General features: G+C 42.8%; 1 protein-coding gene across 8 annotated transcripts in view; it reads right to left on the bottom strand.

Moving 5' to 3' along the window:
- Positions 1 to 16,603, bottom strand: part of strbp (spermatid perinuclear RNA binding protein) — a 104,054-nt gene that overhangs the window by 12,296 nt on the left and 75,155 nt on the right. For all 8 annotated transcript variants that reach the window (XM_069183411.1, XM_069183410.1, XM_069183408.1 and 5 more), the window contains 9 exons: positions 14,880 to 14,977; positions 10,176 to 10,281; positions 9,956 to 10,039; positions 4,876 to 5,084; positions 3,846 to 4,004; positions 2,523 to 2,657; positions 1,896 to 2,036; positions 1,341 to 1,464; positions 218 to 268 (listed from right to left, as the gene is read on the bottom strand). In XM_069183411.1, coding sequence (XP_069039512.1) covers positions 218 to 268; positions 1,341 to 1,464; positions 1,896 to 2,036; positions 2,523 to 2,657; positions 3,846 to 4,004; positions 4,876 to 5,084; positions 9,956 to 10,039; positions 10,176 to 10,281; positions 14,880 to 14,977 — 1,107 coding nt within the window. The remainder of the gene's footprint in view (positions 1 to 217; positions 269 to 1,340; positions 1,465 to 1,895; positions 2,037 to 2,522; positions 2,658 to 3,845; positions 4,005 to 4,875; positions 5,085 to 9,955; positions 10,040 to 10,175; positions 10,282 to 14,879; positions 14,978 to 16,603) is intronic.

Below are 16,603 nucleotides of genomic sequence, written 5' to 3'. Positions count from 1 at the left end.
TGATCTTTTATCAGATTCTAATAAAATTGGACTATTTTTTTTGTGTCCTTTTTCAATTTCCTTTTTTAAATTAATTCAAACTATTTTTTTTTTTTTGGAACTGCCATTCCTTTTTCTCGCTTGTTTGGGTATTTTCCAAATTACACCTCGGTCATTTTTAAAGCTTAACTGTGCACTCGGGTCCTGAGGTACTGAACAACAAGGGGGCTGTACGTACCGTAAGCTGGGGTGGCTGCTGCTGCACTGTAACCATATGGCGTCCCGTAACCTACAAGCACCATAAAGCACAGTTATCATCCCTGGATCACGAAGATACTTTACCGCCTAGCGATAATACACCTCACAGTACAGATATTAAAAAGCGCTTCACTTAAAGGAGAACTGCAGTCCCGATTTCTCAGACCTCTGTAACAAAATAAATTCATTGATGGTATAGAAATATTTTGAAAAATTCTGAATTGGGCACAAAATCGGGAACTTTGTGAAAGTACTGACTCTTTGTGGTCATTAAAAACCCAATGCCTTTCTCGAAAACAGTAGGGGTGTAACCCCGGCGTCCTGGCCAAATTTCCCATTGGCCCTTACCAATCATGGCCTCCTAACAATCTCCATCTATGAATTGGCTTCATCACTCTGCTCTCCTCCCCACTGAGAGCTGATGTGTGGTGAGCGTTCTGGCGCACTCTGGCTGCCGTCGCATCATCCAGGTGGGGGCTGCACATTGGTGGTGGTAGTGGGATTCCCCATGACCTGTAAAGCGCTTTGAGTGGAGTGTCCAGAAAAGCGCTATATAAGTGTAAGCAATTATTATTACTACTGTAAGTTGCCATGTTGTTGAAAAACCCCTGGCCTCACCAAAGGCGAGAGTGGGAGTTCCCAGGAACTGCGACGTGATGCGGCCCTTCCTGCTCACTAGTAACTGTACACCCTGTAACGTGATGTACGAGTGAATATATACAGGCTGTGCAGCAGACATTTCACCGCATAAATGTTCCAATGTGATCTGCATGCAGAGTTAACAAGTAGTATTTATCAGCAAATCGAAGTCGAAAACTATTTCCATTGGATTAAAAGAGCCGTATTCACAAGCCTGCAGGTTTTCAGTGTCAGGGCCGCATCACCTCACCGGACGTTTTGTTGCCTCAGATTTGTGCGAGTGCTTCATTTGGGATGTGTACATTTTTTTCTATACCGTCAATGAATTTATTACCGAGGTTTCAGAACCGGTGTGAGAAACTGGGCCAGCAGCTCCCACTCGGACAAACGGACAGCCTCCCGAGGCAACTTCTGCGGCAGTCGTGCTCCTGCCTGGGGACCTGCCCCGGTCCCGGCGCTCCTACCTGGGGTGATGTATCCTGGAGCGGCAGCCGCGCTCACGAACGCCCCCCTGGCCAGCGCTCCTCGGCCTCGCCCCCTCGCCGCCTGGGCAGCGACTGACGCCCCAGCCGCTACCGCCCCTTTAGTCTGGGGAGAGACACGGGAACGCCGTTACAGGATCAGTGATCTTCCGTCTTTAAAAGCCTCACACAGGCAATGCCAAAGCAGTCTTTCTGGGCTGCCATGCGGTCAAGCTGTCGCTTATCTCCTGACTCGCTGCAATTTCGATTAATAAAAGTGAAACACTTTAATCGTGAAGAGTGAAAAGACCGGTTCGTTGGTACAAAGGGACCCTCGGGGTGCATTTCAGGCCCTTTTTCGAAATTTTACGACCTTGCCTCCTAGGGTTAAGAACTGAAGTCCGTTCCGACACAGCCACCACAACACAAACCCCCAACTGATTTCCGACCCCACGCGGCCAGCCAGTTTCGTCACCAGACCGCATGCGGCCCTGGCCTCACATTACAGCGATGCCGGCGGCCGTTCGTATCGAGGAGTTAAAAGGCGGATTGTCGAACCTGGGGAATAATCTTCTTTTTCTTGCTGCCTGCTGCGTTGGGCCCTGAAAACAGTTTCTCGAGGGCAGCCAGTGCGGCGCTGGCCTTGGCCACCTTCTTATTGGGCCCTGCTCCCCTGAACTTCTGTCCGTCCACCTCCACCTGAGACAGCGGGGGGGGGAGGAAACAGAAGAGGATGAATGTTGGACTCCTAACTGCACTGTTTTCCCAACAGCCATTCAGAATTCTTCCAGACCATCAAAAACGACCCCTTCGATGACGAGCAACAACCTGCCCAGAGCAAGGGGGAGTTGTTTTTGACAGATTTCACAAACGTTCGGGACAAAAGCCATTCAAAAAAAAGAACACACTTGCACCCAGATTCAACTCCACACATCCACCCACTTGCAAAACTATGATGAGCGCAAATAAAATGAAAAGGGTTTGGTGTCATGCCAATTCGGGGGGAAAAAAATGGGAACTACTTCCATGTTAGAGACAAGTACCTGACGATGCCTATAAAAAATATCCAATGCGGATGATTTGTTAAGTAGTTAATTATATAGTACATTTTATTATTGCTGCCTGCAGACGGCGAGGTTGTGTTTTGCAAAATCAAACTGGTGGTAAGGGCTCAGGCTGACGTACCTCCATGACGAAGCGCTTGTCATGACTGCCCCCACTCTCCGATATGAGCTCGTATTTCAGACCGCGCCTTTTCTCATTCAGTTCCATGACAGGATTTTTGCCACTGGCAGTGAGAATAGGACCCTGAGTTCGTACCTGTTTTTTTTAAATTAATAAAAAAAAAAAGACGACTTTGTCACATTTCCTCCAGAGCACCATGTTCTCCCAAAACCAAACTCCTCAAGGTTCAATTATGTTTTAAGTGTTTGATTTATATTTGTCCTTGCAAAAGTAATAAGAGTATTGGCTTTTTAAAGCTCTTTTTTTAGAGACCGCAAGCAAAATTACTAATTAAGTATGGATAGTTAAGCTCAAAGTGCCCAGTTTCAGAAAAAAATGTTACAATCTCATTACTACTTTTACAGGTTTTAAAAATGAGTCCCTTTATACTAAATAAATCCAGTATTAGTATTAGAATTTTAGTATTTTTGGACAGGTTAATCAATTCTCCTGTGACAAAGGAGTAACAGGCACTGATGTGGTAAGCTACAGTTTCAAAAGGACTTGTGACCAACAAAATAATTAAGCGTGAAAAACAGGGAATCTTGGATGTGCTTATCAACATTGTGAATTCCATCTGAGGCCTTGAAGCACTCTCTAAATATTTAATGAAAATCAATCATTAATGCTGTAGGAAAAAGAAATTTCAAATGCTGAACACAACAGTGGCAGCATATATGCGTATATGACCAAAACTCAAAAGACATTTGTGAAATTGGAGGAAGCATTTTAACGGAAGCTTTTACCTTAAAAATATACTGTTAGTTTTATCAAGTTCAGAACAACAATGAAGTCTGTACTACAGAAGCAGATGTATATAAGCTAAGATATACAGAAATAGCAGAGAATCTTAATGTTCATCACCCTATAAGCATCATATGTGAATTAGCTTCAAAAAACCCTATCTAGTAATGTATATTGCAAAACAGACCCCCTTTGTTTCTATATTTCCGGAATAAAATATTTGAAGAAATAACCTCACCAGGAAAATGTAATATTTTCAGTAGAAAAGGTTCAGTTTTAATTTGCCAGCTAATGTACGGTGGCCATATGGATTTGCTTTAGGACTTTCCAGAGTGGAACCATACATTTTTAAAATGCCACACAAGCCTATTACCAGCTAATGTTGTGGGGCTTATTCTCCAGAGAATGCTGCTTAATGCAGACTATGACTGAAATCAATTTTTGCCACAGCATTATCTCCTCAAAGTAAATAACTGCTTTAACCCCACAAAATCTCGAGCAGGACTCAAATCAAGTCCACTTAAATCTCAGATCTGCTACCTCCAGTGTGTTGGAGCCGTCGGTGGTGGAACTGGTTGTATTATTGCTTGAGTTTGTAGACGCCGTCTCCATCTTTCCTTCGCCATCTGATTTTTCGTCTGCGCTCATTGAGTCCAGATCGGTGTCAAAACCAGTCGGGTATCCCATTGCCTGCAGGACCTGGAAGATTTATTTTTTTTGAAACAGCATAGCAGGATACACCATTATTGTACATGAATCTGTAGTGCACACACAAAAAAAAAGATGACTCAGACATCATCCAGCAATCATGCATGGCTTGTCAGGTTCTGTAATTGTACCAGACCTGTCATATTGTAAATGACTCAACTCTCAACAACAATACAATCAGGTTAACAGCACTGTGCAGCTGTGGGACGTTTGTATTTATTAGGTGTGAAGTGAATTCATTGTCTTCGTATCAAAGGAGACAAAAGTGACAGAGCTGACAAACTGGGCACGATGTCACTTAAAACCATCTGTAGGAATCCTCACACAGTGCAGAAAAACAAAACGCAGAGAGGAAGAGATTTTAGCAGAGTGAAACTGATGACTGCAGAACCGCTTCCTCTTCTAGGACGACAAAGCTGGAAAAGCGGATTAGCCATTCCCACTGTATAAACGAGACTTAATCCAGTTTAGCTTTGGGTATCTCATACATATTATTGCACATCTTGAGAGTTGTTTCCCCTCCCCCTCCCAATTTTGATTATATACGGCATCAGGTTTGCGTCTGTCTGTCGCATGTTTTCGAAGTCTAAAATCTAGAACCCTGTGCTCTCACACAGGGAAGCACGAGGAAGAGCAGGCCTGCCCTGCCTTGTAACATCACAGGCTACGCGGCTCTGTGTAGGAGGTTCAGAGCGGAGTGGAAGACGGGGTACGTTCCTCACCCACAGTGAGGGTGGGGGACCAGGCAGTTGCCGTCTTTACCGGTGGTACTCCACCTGGGCTTGGACAAGAGCCCTTACGTTTTAAACCACCGCAGAGCCCCCCCAAGGCTACCCTGTCCACTGCTATAACCCTCTCGTACCTTCACTGCTACATGGAGTTTCGCCGTCTTCTTCGACGACCCCGAGGCTTCGTATACCGTGCCGTCCACGTCGACGGACATTGTGAAGACCGGCGCGTGAACGGGCCCCGACTGGGACAAGAGCTTGTACTGCAGACCGGGCCGGATCTGGTTGAGTCGCATTAGCGCATTCATGGGTTGGTTGGTGTCTATTGCTTTGCTGTCAAGAACTGCAGAACAACAACAACAACAACAAAAAAGATCAGGTTAGTTAAAAACGCTAAAAACTCAGTGAACGTGAAAACTTGTGGAAGGTCCATCAGAAAAACAACAGCTCCCTTTATTAAAAGGGGTTTTTCGGCGCGCAACCTTAATCCAGGTTTTGCATCTTTATTCCGTACAATCCTGTTTATACCTGAATACAACCTAATAAGAAAGAAAGTAAACGCACAGTTTCTAAAGTCTTCAAGGAAGAGGTTGTAGATATGGCACCTCCTCTATAGCTTCTCTGGCACTGAGAGATGAAACCAATTTTGGTTGGGATCACAATCCCTGGAGATGAACAGGGAATTCATGGGAAAATCAGGACATAAAAGGCATTGGGAAACCTGCTGATCCGCGGCAGTTACACTGCACACAGCTCTCATTAGATGCTCCACATTCTCTCACCTTTGCTGAACCCTGCTGCCCCCAGCACAGACGAGCTGACAGCACTGCAGGCCTGCTCTGTCTTTAAGTGAAAAGTCTAATTGCCACGGAACTGAAGCCCCTTCTTCTGTGTGTGCAGGGAAAAGGGGGTGGTAGAGCCACATTCTCGAAAGACTCACTGCAAAAGCGGGCTGACATTTTCTTTTCCTCTACTGATCGCGTGGGCAAGGCAATGTCTTTTTTACTTTGATGATTCATGGAAAGCCATAACACAACACTTGTGTATGACTTGAAAGATCAATACTATTGACTTTTTTAATGGTTATTAGGAACTATGGCTTTGCAGCCGTACAGCTCCAGTTCCACACACATATCTATTACCAGAATGTCACACTCGGATAGGTAATGTGTGCCTACTCTTTCACAGGACAAATGTATATTTGCTGACAATACTTCAGTTCCGCAAAAAAGGCTAGAAGCTTCTTCTAACTAAATTGCAGACTGAAAGTTAACTGCTACAGTTCCTGTTTTACAGAAGGTTAGTTTTTCTTCTTCAGTGTTGAATCAAGATGAGCTTGCGCTTAATTAGAGTGGTCAAGCAACCTTCTGGGAATTTCCCCGAAAATAAAATGTGAAACTGCAAAACGAAGCTGTAAATTAAAGAAATCCCCCCTGAACACAGCTACAATAATTTATGACAAAACGCGGTCGACATCTGATCAGACAGAGAGAAGATGTGTTATGGCCTTTTTCCATTTTTTTTTTTGCACTTGTACAACCAGGTAAGATAATATGCCATGTCCCACCTTTGACTATTTCTCTCCATTTCAAAAAGCAGAAAAGCTGGATCAGGAAGAAAAGCTTTTAGTAGACTGACTGGTACAACATCTATGTAAATGATTTTTCTTTATGTATGCCTCCGAAAAATTTTTTTGGAGCAAATTCCAGTTGGTTTTTCCTCAAAATAATCAATCGCAATCCAGACGCAACAGCAGCCAGCAGCCATATCACCCTGCAACTCACAACTGGCAGCCCCACTGGAGCTCAGCAGGTGTGAGCCTGGTCAGTACCTGGATGGGAGACCTCTGGGGAAAAACTAAGGTTGCTGCTGGAAGAGGTGTTAGTGGGGCCAGCAGGGGGCGCTCACCCTGCGGTCCATGTGGGTCCTAATGCCCCAGCGTCCTTCGGATGAGACTTAAAACCGAGGTCCTGACTCTCTGTGGTCATTAAAAATCCCAGGGTGTTTCTCGAAAAGAGTAGGGGTGTAACCCCGGTGTCCTGGCCAAATTTCCCATTGGCCCTTACCAATCATGGCCTCCTAATAATCCCCATCTATGAACTGGCTTCATTACTCTGCTCTCCTCCCCACTGAGAGCTGGTGTGTGGTGAGCGTTCTGGCGCACTATGGCTGCCGTCGCATCATCCAGGTGGGGCTGCACATTGGTGGTGGAGGGGAGTCCCCGTTACCTGTAAAGCGCTTTGAGTGGAGTGTCCAGAAAAGCGCTATATAAGTGTAAGCAATTATTATTATTATTTATTATTATTATAACAGATTCCTGTGTGTTTAGGGATTTTGTCAAAAAGTCCCAGCTGCGCATGTCTCCTCCTTCCGTATGCAATAGAGGCTCACGCGGACTGAACTGCGTTGTTGAAAAACACCGTCGTTCATTTTACATATCTGCTTTTACCAAACCCATCTTGGCACAGCACCTCAGCAGCCTGGAAGTTTGTAAAAACTTTAGTTGAGGGAGGGCATTGAGAATGACTGCATTTTTTTTTTAGTACAGATTTCGTGACATCTGCAAAAGAGAAAATCACTTCTTGATTCCAATCTGGCGTTCAATACTCAAGAATACGTAGCTCGAGAAGCACTTCTGCTTTCCAGTCATCGCAGACAGACTGTGACAACAGCAGTGATAACCCCACTGTAAATATGCGAGGCTGTGCGGATGCACAACAGATGATGTCAGATTTAATGACCCGGTCTCTCTGGTTAAAAGCCGAATAAACATTCCCGCACCCAGATCCGCCAGGGACACAGATGGGGGACCAGCTGAGACATCGGCAATTGTAAAGTCAGGCTCTGGGTTTGAAAGGTGATTCACCGAGCACACTGCAAAGGCTTCCAAACCAGACTTCGCCTCCAGCCTTCATGGAATTAGAGAACCCTGGGTTTCATTAACAATGAACTTGTAATTACCATCCTCACCTTCCATTACATGTTCAATCCCCCCTTACAAAACGGTAAATGAGTTTGCAAACCAGGCATGCATATAATAATTTCACCAAATAAAGATCATGAGGAGGTTTTACATCCTAAACGGACAATTCACACGATTTGTTAAAGAATATTATTAATGATCACAAGCTTTTAAGGCACATGAATAGCATTTGGAGAAATAAAGAACGTACAGCCATTTGTCTGTTTGAACTATGTTGTTTACTGTAGACTGTGACTGTTCTACCCAATGAAACCTCTCTCATCTGGTTACAAAAGGGAGCTGAATATGCTTGTCTATCTTGTATGGCTTTTGCTCTGGGGGGGGGGCTTAATTCTGCAACAGCTATGTTTTTTTATTAAAATCCCAAAGCTCAAGAGAAAGGATAATGAAAGGGTTGCTATCCTGAACTGATAACCAATTACATTTTTGCTTCAGGTCTGCTTATATTAAGCATATAGGCTATGGCCTTCATTTCAAACAAGCCATCCATCGCATTGCAGATGACCATGAAAATATTTAATTGACATGCCCTGTTATTACGATTTTTATGTGGATTTCAAAAGTATGTTCCTCTGGGAAGAAACAAATGAAATGGTATGTGTGCACAACAAAAGCATGTATAGATATCTTCCACAGTGCCAACGTCATGCAGTGCAGTAAGAATTATATCAGGGGAAGTAATCCCAAGCTAATAGCCTGTACAAACACCTCCTCTGCTTCCAAAAATGTATTACACTTGCTGCTGACATTGTGACATGGTCTAATCTTAGGGAATACAACACATTGCAAGATTACAGGCACACTGACAGCTGCAATTGTCATAAATTCTAGGAAGGTTTTATGCTAAGCTGAGCTCATTGCTTCCAGCCACAGTCTTCAGCAGATTTCAACGTCCGCATTAGGAACGGAGGCCTGCCACCTCGCCAACAGTGCACAGCTGCAAAAGTGTCCCCCTTTCTAATGCCTGTTAAAACAATCTACTCCTATCTGCCACATCTGCAGAAGATTTAAGTGCGGGGATAGCCATTAATTACACACACAAATTAAGTTTTATGTTTACAGCCACGCGCTCCAGAACATTGCGCATGCAAATCATGCATCTCCACACGTCAGCTCTCAAAAAGCATCTTTAGCAGCAGTCCTACAGATGGCAGTTATTCTGTATGTCCCTATGTCTTTTAGTTCAGCTGTTCTTCAGTGCCTTTGGCAATAAAAATGGACCTGCTCTCATCGCAAAGAGGCAGTAGCCCTATTATTACTATTAATTTGGGTTTACATCTGTGCCATTTATACTACAAGGAGCTTTGATGGCACAATCTGAGCACATCCCTTGCTCCTAAGGGTACAAGAGCAGTGTTTTACCTGGGATTTGAACCAGCATCCTTAGTCCAGAGCCCTAACCACAGCGTGCCCGGTAGCCCAGAGAATGCTTGCAAACAGCAAGGTGGTTAGCTCTGAAGGAGCCAAATACTATGAATATCTTTCTGGGGAGATTCTGTTCTGAGCCACACACAGAGAGGTGTCTCCTCTAACGATGGTGTTTGTCATCATGCAAGATGCAAGAGAAGACACCACTGTCACCCCACGGTGACCCTGCACAAAGCCAGTTTCAATTCTGTTTCGATGTCGTTGCACTTAATTAAGGCTTAATTAAGCCTCCATTCGTTTGTATTAATACAAAATCACTCTCCTGGGGGAGGGGCATTACAATCTATTTCTTGTATACGTTTTGTGATTTTCTTTTACTTTGAAATGAATTTGCAGTCCAACGATAAGCTATTTTTAGACTGGAGGGGAGAAAGACGAGGACAGACATTCCCCTTCCTTTTCAACTGACTGCCGCCAGGTGCTTGAGGGCAAAAAAAAAAAAAGGCTCACTCTTCACTCTTGAGTTCCAAGCACGTGAACATTGATCGGATTTAGAAAAGCCTGTGCTTGGGTGTAGAGCTGTATTTCTTTCCCCAAATGACTGTCCAACTCAAAGAATAGCAAGGAGTAAGTGTAAGATATAAGGCCAATTCAGAAAGCGGTATGAGAATCATCATATCTCATAAGTATGGCTACAAAACAGAAAATGACAATGAACCGGAAGATCTGTCTTCTGATCCATGAAAACCGAGCCACTATCCGTTACATTCCTTCACAATGGCCTTTGACTTTGAAATGCAAGGAGCTGGACAGGGGCACGCTGATGAGAGCTGCAGTGGGCACCCCAAGTTGGAAGAGCTTACTTTTTCTCAAGTTGCGTTTCATCTTTTTAATCAGGTCCTTGTCGTCCAGCGGACCGTCTTCATACGGCCGTTTCAGCCCCGTTCCTGAAAAAAAGACAAAACGCGTAAAAAAAAGACCCCAAAGAGAAGAAGCCGAGTTCCAAAACAGCCCCCCTCCTGCTCGTTGGCAGTTTCCGTTCATTTAATTCACCACACAACATTCAAACAAACTTGAACATACCTTCTTTGTCTGACCAAGAATATTTCTGGGAAGGTTTACTTGAAGGAAGTGGATCCATGTCTAGTACCTTATAAATCTGTCCAAAGGCTAAAAGCCGTAGTGCGTGCTGTAAAAACGTAATGAGAAAGTACCGTGAGAAACGCAGACCTTCAAAATGTGCCCAGTGTTTTCACTGAACAGACAGTAACCGTTAAACACCATGTAGTAAGTGTATTTTTAAGACTTCACATCTGATTAATGTCTGGAGGCTTAAAATGCACTAAACCTGCACTGTGATACCAAAGAAAACTGATCTATTGGCCAGGGCCTACAATTCTGAACCCAACATCTGGGAAAAGTTCCACAATTTGGAAAGAGGAAAAAAATAAGAACAAAAACAAGACTTCCTGCTCCTCCTAGAAAAGCAGTAGCTTGTAAAAATGAAGACAACGCCACACGCGAACACCCCATTTATTTTTCTGAACTGCCTACGAGCCTACAAGAGGCTACAGGAGGTTTCCGAATCCACGCTTTTGTTAATTATTCACCCAAGAACTGAATTTATAATAAAACAAGTTGTCAGCCTCCCCCCACCATGAGGCAACATGACACTATTTCTGGTTTCCGAAAATTTGTATTTTCAAGAGGGGGTAATTTGCTCCAGCCTCCTACAATCCTTTGTGTAAAGTGACTGATTCAAATTTGATTTCTCAGACTCGGCCTTGATTTCCTGTTTCACATCCAAATGGCATGTCGTCTGAACACTTCCCAAACACAAGAAACGCAGGACGAAAAAAACGAGTGCAGGTGTTTTTTTTATGAACGGTGAAACTGTCCATCTGATCATTATAGTGGCTGAAAATCTAGTAAAATATTTAAAAAATAGTTTGACATTCATTACCTGAGAGACCAATAAAAAACATATTAGCTAAATTCTGTTGATGATGGGATTTATTTTTGTTTATTGTGATAAGTTTAATGCAGCCATTGAAACCACAGGAAAGCCTATTTCACACAGCCCCCCAGTGTCATTATTCCAGGAAGAAAAATGTTACTTGGAAACGGATTATGCTATGTCAAGGACAGACCCATCTGGGTAAGCACCACCTCAGGAACACCTCCTTCCCTGACATACTGGGATTAATTAATGGCTGCTCTGCCTTAAGATGCAAATAACTAATAAAGGGCAGAACAGCACTACATACTTACAATTCATGCAAGCAAAACCTATACTGTAGCCACAAAACATGCTAATCTTTGTATGCAACTTTGCACTGCAAAACAATTGAGTCCATCACAATCTTAAACATGTATAGATTTACTACATCATGCTAACTTGCCGGGCAACTAATACATAGATTTTTAAATGACATTTCTGCTGTGAAATTAACAAGGATTACAATTATCATGAAATCCTGGAGTAGAAAAAAAACTACAAGCTTCTGTTGTCAAAAGTCAATTTGAAGTCAATACTGACAAAAAAGACAGGCTTACTAGTCTTTCCTCGAGAAGAAGAGGTTCATTAACTGTTGCTTTACTTGGCATTATACGCAGGTATAATCAAAGAAGATACAGTAGGCAGATTTTTTATTAAAGCAAACTGAAATGAATAATTCTTCACTGTTAAAGTAAAGTACGGCACTTTAAAAATTGCATCGTATCAGACCTTAAATGTTTTCCTCATACAGTATTCGGATAGGAATCCTACTCCGTTGGGCTCCTGAGCAAGGCCCTTAACCCTAACTGCTCCAGGGGCGCCGTACAATGGCAGACCCTGCGCTCTGACCCCAAGCTTCTCTCCCTGTCTGTGTGTCTCATGGAGAGCAAGCTGGGGTCTGCGAAAAAACGAATTTCTAATGCAAGAAATTGTAAAGGGTTAATAAAGTGATATTATTATTATTCCCCAGATTTGTTCATACCCCAGTTAAAATAGGAATCAAAACCTGAGACCTATAAAAAGTAAAATAACCAGCAGAACAAGAAGGGATTGCATGAAAAGCAGCAGTAGCATCATCATGGCTAAGGTCCGAGAGCCAGACAAAATGTCCATTAGTAAGACATTTAAGGCTCCTGGAATAGTAACCACACTGCCAGAAGTTGGATGCAAGAATATCTTGCAACCAAAGGTCATGAGGCAAGGGATTTGGGAACCAACTGCAAATCCAAAGGCAGCAGCTGGACATCTCCAATACACCGTGGCATCTTCAAGATACAAAGTTTTGACAACGACCACTGGCCTGCATGAATGTGGCACTCATACTTGAGCTGCAGGGAAGAAGCGTTTTCTGAGGGCAAACCAATAAAACAGGCCACAGACCCGCCAAACATCACTTCAACCACAACTGGAACAATAACTTATGGTCAGAGGAACTGCAAATTGGGTTTACCGATATGTGCGGCAGTGCTACGCTTTGTGTGAAAATGCTTCGTAGGAGTACACATAGACAGAAACCTGTGCTGGACTACTCATGTTGAGAGTGTTTGCTCCAAAGTTCAGTAGCCCTTATATTTCTTGCGAAGACTAAGAGTGTTTGGGGTTCGACAGGAAATAATGCTACTCTTCTACCATACTGTAATCGAGACCATTATCAGTTATAGTATAACAGTGTGGTTTGGTAATTTATCAGTTCAATTGAGATCTCAAATTACCCATCTCATCCCAACAGCTCTGAAGGTCATGGGAGTGAAACAGCACCTCTCGCTGCAGACAATCTTTGAAAAAGCCGTAATCAAACTGGCAGAAAAAATGAGATCGGATCCTTCCCACATCCTCAATTCTGAATACCAACTCCTTCCTTCTGGCAAACGTTTAAGGGTTCACAAATGTAAGTCAAACAGATACAAATGTTCCTTTGTTCCACTATCCATTAAAGCTGTCAATGCAAATGGCAAGGATAAACAGTTTTTGACTTTCACAATCCACTTGTGTGCAATATGTTTTGTAATGTGTTATAAATGTTATACGTGTTATACATGTGCAATAGAGTAAGGTGCAATGTTTTTTTGGAGTGCGTGCATTATATTTAAATGTACAGAAGTGCTGTGTGCCCACAAAACCTTTCCTTCAGGGGACAATCCTGTGAAATATTTAGGGGTCTATTACGATGGGGTTGCTTTGCATCAACAGGTCCTGGCCTCTTTGTTATGATATGGGAAATCATGAACTCCAACATGCATCACAGCATTTTGGACAGATTTCTGTTTTCAAGAAAGCTCTAGCCCAATGGAAAATTGACATTCCAACATGAAAACGATCCAAAGAGTATACGAAAACAACAAACAAATGGTTAACTACACACAAAAAAATGTTCGGCCCTTGCCGTCTCAAGATCCAGACCTTAATCCCACTGAACATTTGTGAGTCTAACGAAAGATGGCTGAAAGACAATTCTACATGGAGAGATGTGCACAAATTTCCTCTCTGAAGTGCCAGATCCTCATAGCAAACTACAGGAGGTATGTAGTCTGTGGAATTTGTGCCAAGGGAGGATTAACAAAATACCACAGAAGTGTAAAGAAAAGTGACCCTTGTGTTTTCTGGACTGGACTAATGAATTATGACAAACAAGATTGTCCAATGTTACTAAGATTGCAGAATATTGTAAAATTCAAGCAGGAAACATTATCCAGTCTGCAAAATATTTAACGTTTACTGTTCCTATTTTATCAGGGGTATGAATACATTTGGAGGGCAGCTGTTAAATATTATAATGTAATACAGTATTGTGATTGCTCAAAACAATTTTAACGGGGCAACTAATTGGCCAAAAATCCCAAAAAACGCTACACTCGATCTGAAAGCAAAACACAACCTAAAATACAGGCACTCATTCCTTAATTTCTGGAATTATGTCATGTAATTGCATTACACGAACGAATGGGAAAGCCCCAAAAAGAATTAGATGTCAAATGCGTTTTGTAAATAGTGGACTAAACCAGTTTGGGTTAAGTACTAATAGAGGCTGATAAACCTCTGAGGGCACAGAAAACAAAGAAAGCTAACAATTAGAAAGCCTTGTTTTTCTCATTCGATCTTGCAAATCAACATTCCCCCTCTGCTTCCTAGACCAGCCCAGTAGTTTAGTCCCTTTTTTAACACAAGCTTTTTATTTAACACTGCAGTTACATATCCACTTCCATGAAAACTACCTCATATTGCATCTAAATGCTGAGGTCAGGTGCCTCCTCATCTCCAAACCTTTAATCTCAGCAACAGAAAGAAGCTGTCTGTTCCAGACTGCAGCCAGCTCTCAAGAAACACATCTAGTCCAGTTCACCTTACTTGATGGTGGCGTTATTATTACACAGCATCAATTATTGTCAGTGAGGCACCTGGATCCAGGCAAAAATTGTTTTTCAACAGCTGTGTTATGTCGTTTTAAACGTGATGCTTAAAATAGATCTACAAACACTGAATCGATATGCATTCCCATGATCTGCAATCTGGAGGCCATCTTTGTGTTTTTGGTAGGGTTCTCCAACCTAGGATGGGGGTGGCAGTCATTCTAAAGGCGTTAATGACCACCACACTGGCGTGTAAATTAATTCAGACCTAATGCGAAATGCACACTTGCTCGGATCGCAAAACGCTGCATTTTGAAAGAGTTCTCAAGTCAGTAACTCCTTTAATCTTAAACAGCAAGGTGAGATCAGCTTCGCTCTTCTGTAAATACCATGGCAGATGGATTAGGCTGCTAAGCTATGGCCCCAACAGCTTGATCATACCTGAGCGCTGTGCGTGATGTCTTCTCCCTGCTGCTCTGTCATATTAGATAGCGTATTTGTGGGTTCTTTTTCACACGGGTCATGTAAACCTGGTCCACCTGAAAACAAAAGACAAAACATATGAATAAAAATAAAGCTTTCAAACTTAAGAGTTAAGGTTGGGAATACAAGTACATACAGTGTATATATATATAAATGTATTTTGGCCGATTTCAGATTGACATCAAAAGCTAAGAAAGGGTATTTCCAAAACAAGACAAGCACTAATCTGCTGGGCCTACCAAGCACATGAAATCCCCCAATAGGAAAAAACACTTACAGCCACTAAAAAAGGAATGATCTCAGACCACCAGAAACACAACTGTGACAAGATGGCAATGCCATGATGAAGTACACAAGGCAGACCTTGCATGTCTTACAGGACGTGTCCTTGAGGGCTCTTTAGGTGGTGACAGAAAGGATTTGTCTGAAGAGACATGGCCTGTGTGTGTGAGTGGTACACAAGTCCACAGAGCAGTCTGGACACGTACCAAACTCTGCTGGGCAGCAAAACCGCGAGTGAGGACAATGCTGGGTTGTCGTCTTTTTGTCGAATCAACCAGCAAGGACTGCCAATTCCTTTTTTTTTATTACGACCCATCTGGAAATGCCAGTAGTGTCCAAGCATCACATGCGCCCGTTGTGTCTCTGTACTCATGTACTCAGGGATCAGGAAGCAGAGAGACACACTATACTGACACACCTGTCCATCATCTTTGATGGAGTGATGCACAGGAGGAACAGTGACATGAAAGGAGTGGAATATTTCTCTAGGAATGCAAATATTCTGGAAACTAAGAAACATGATGTTTATAAGTCCGGAAGAATTCAAGACTACTAATTAGGTTTTCATCACTATACCATGTTTAATAAAAAAAGAAAACTAAGACTTGTCCATTGATACAACAGCCTAAACAGTGCGTTTCAAACCTAGTACAGTAGAAACCTGATTAGTGCTTAATGGACCCCTGGAACCCAAACCATCTACAACCTGATTATATGCGTGATGAGATGCATCACTTATTATTTTAAAAAAAAACATCCAGGGCAGGCAGGATGAAAACCGCTCAGCTTTTTCAAGTCACCAGAAACAAGTTATACATTTTTAATCACTTGTTTTAAAGGATTTTTCAATCTGAAAATATCACTTCATGTTTCATCTTGCTGCTGCGACCCAGCTCTCTGTAGGGTCAGCAGGGGGCTAATGAGGAAAGACATGATTCACAGACGTATATTTTTGACAAGGACACAAAAAATTAAGGCGGCTTCATTTGGACTTTTGGAGTTTAGAAGCCTTCTTCGTCATTTACCAACCTTCGCTTAACAGCCTGTAAGTACTGTATTACCTAGTGTTTACACATCTTCCCTGAGGAATTGCATACAAGACAGGATACCAGGTCATTATTGGCAAGAAAATAGCTGACCATTCCCCTACTGATATCGCCACCAGCCATACCACTCTGCATATGATCATATGTATATGATTTTTCTTTATGTATGCCAACTCCGATTTTTTGGGGCAAATTCCAGTTGGCTTTTCCATAATCGTAATCCAGAAGCAACAGCAGCCAGCAGCCATATCACCCTGCAACTCACAACTGGTAGCCCCACAGAAGCTCAGCAGGTGTGAGCCTGGTCAGTACCTGGATGGGAGACCTCCTGGGGAAAAGTAAGGTTGCTGCTGG

Source organism: Lepisosteus oculatus, chromosome 24, assembly GCF_040954835.1.
Source record: "Lepisosteus oculatus isolate fLepOcu1 chromosome 24, fLepOcu1.hap2, whole genome shotgun sequence".
In the NCBI taxonomy this organism is placed as follows: domain Eukaryota; kingdom Metazoa; phylum Chordata; class Actinopteri; order Semionotiformes; family Lepisosteidae; genus Lepisosteus; species Lepisosteus oculatus.
Note: the sequence above shows the minus strand (reverse complement) of the source record. Positions and strands in the feature narration are given on the sequence as shown.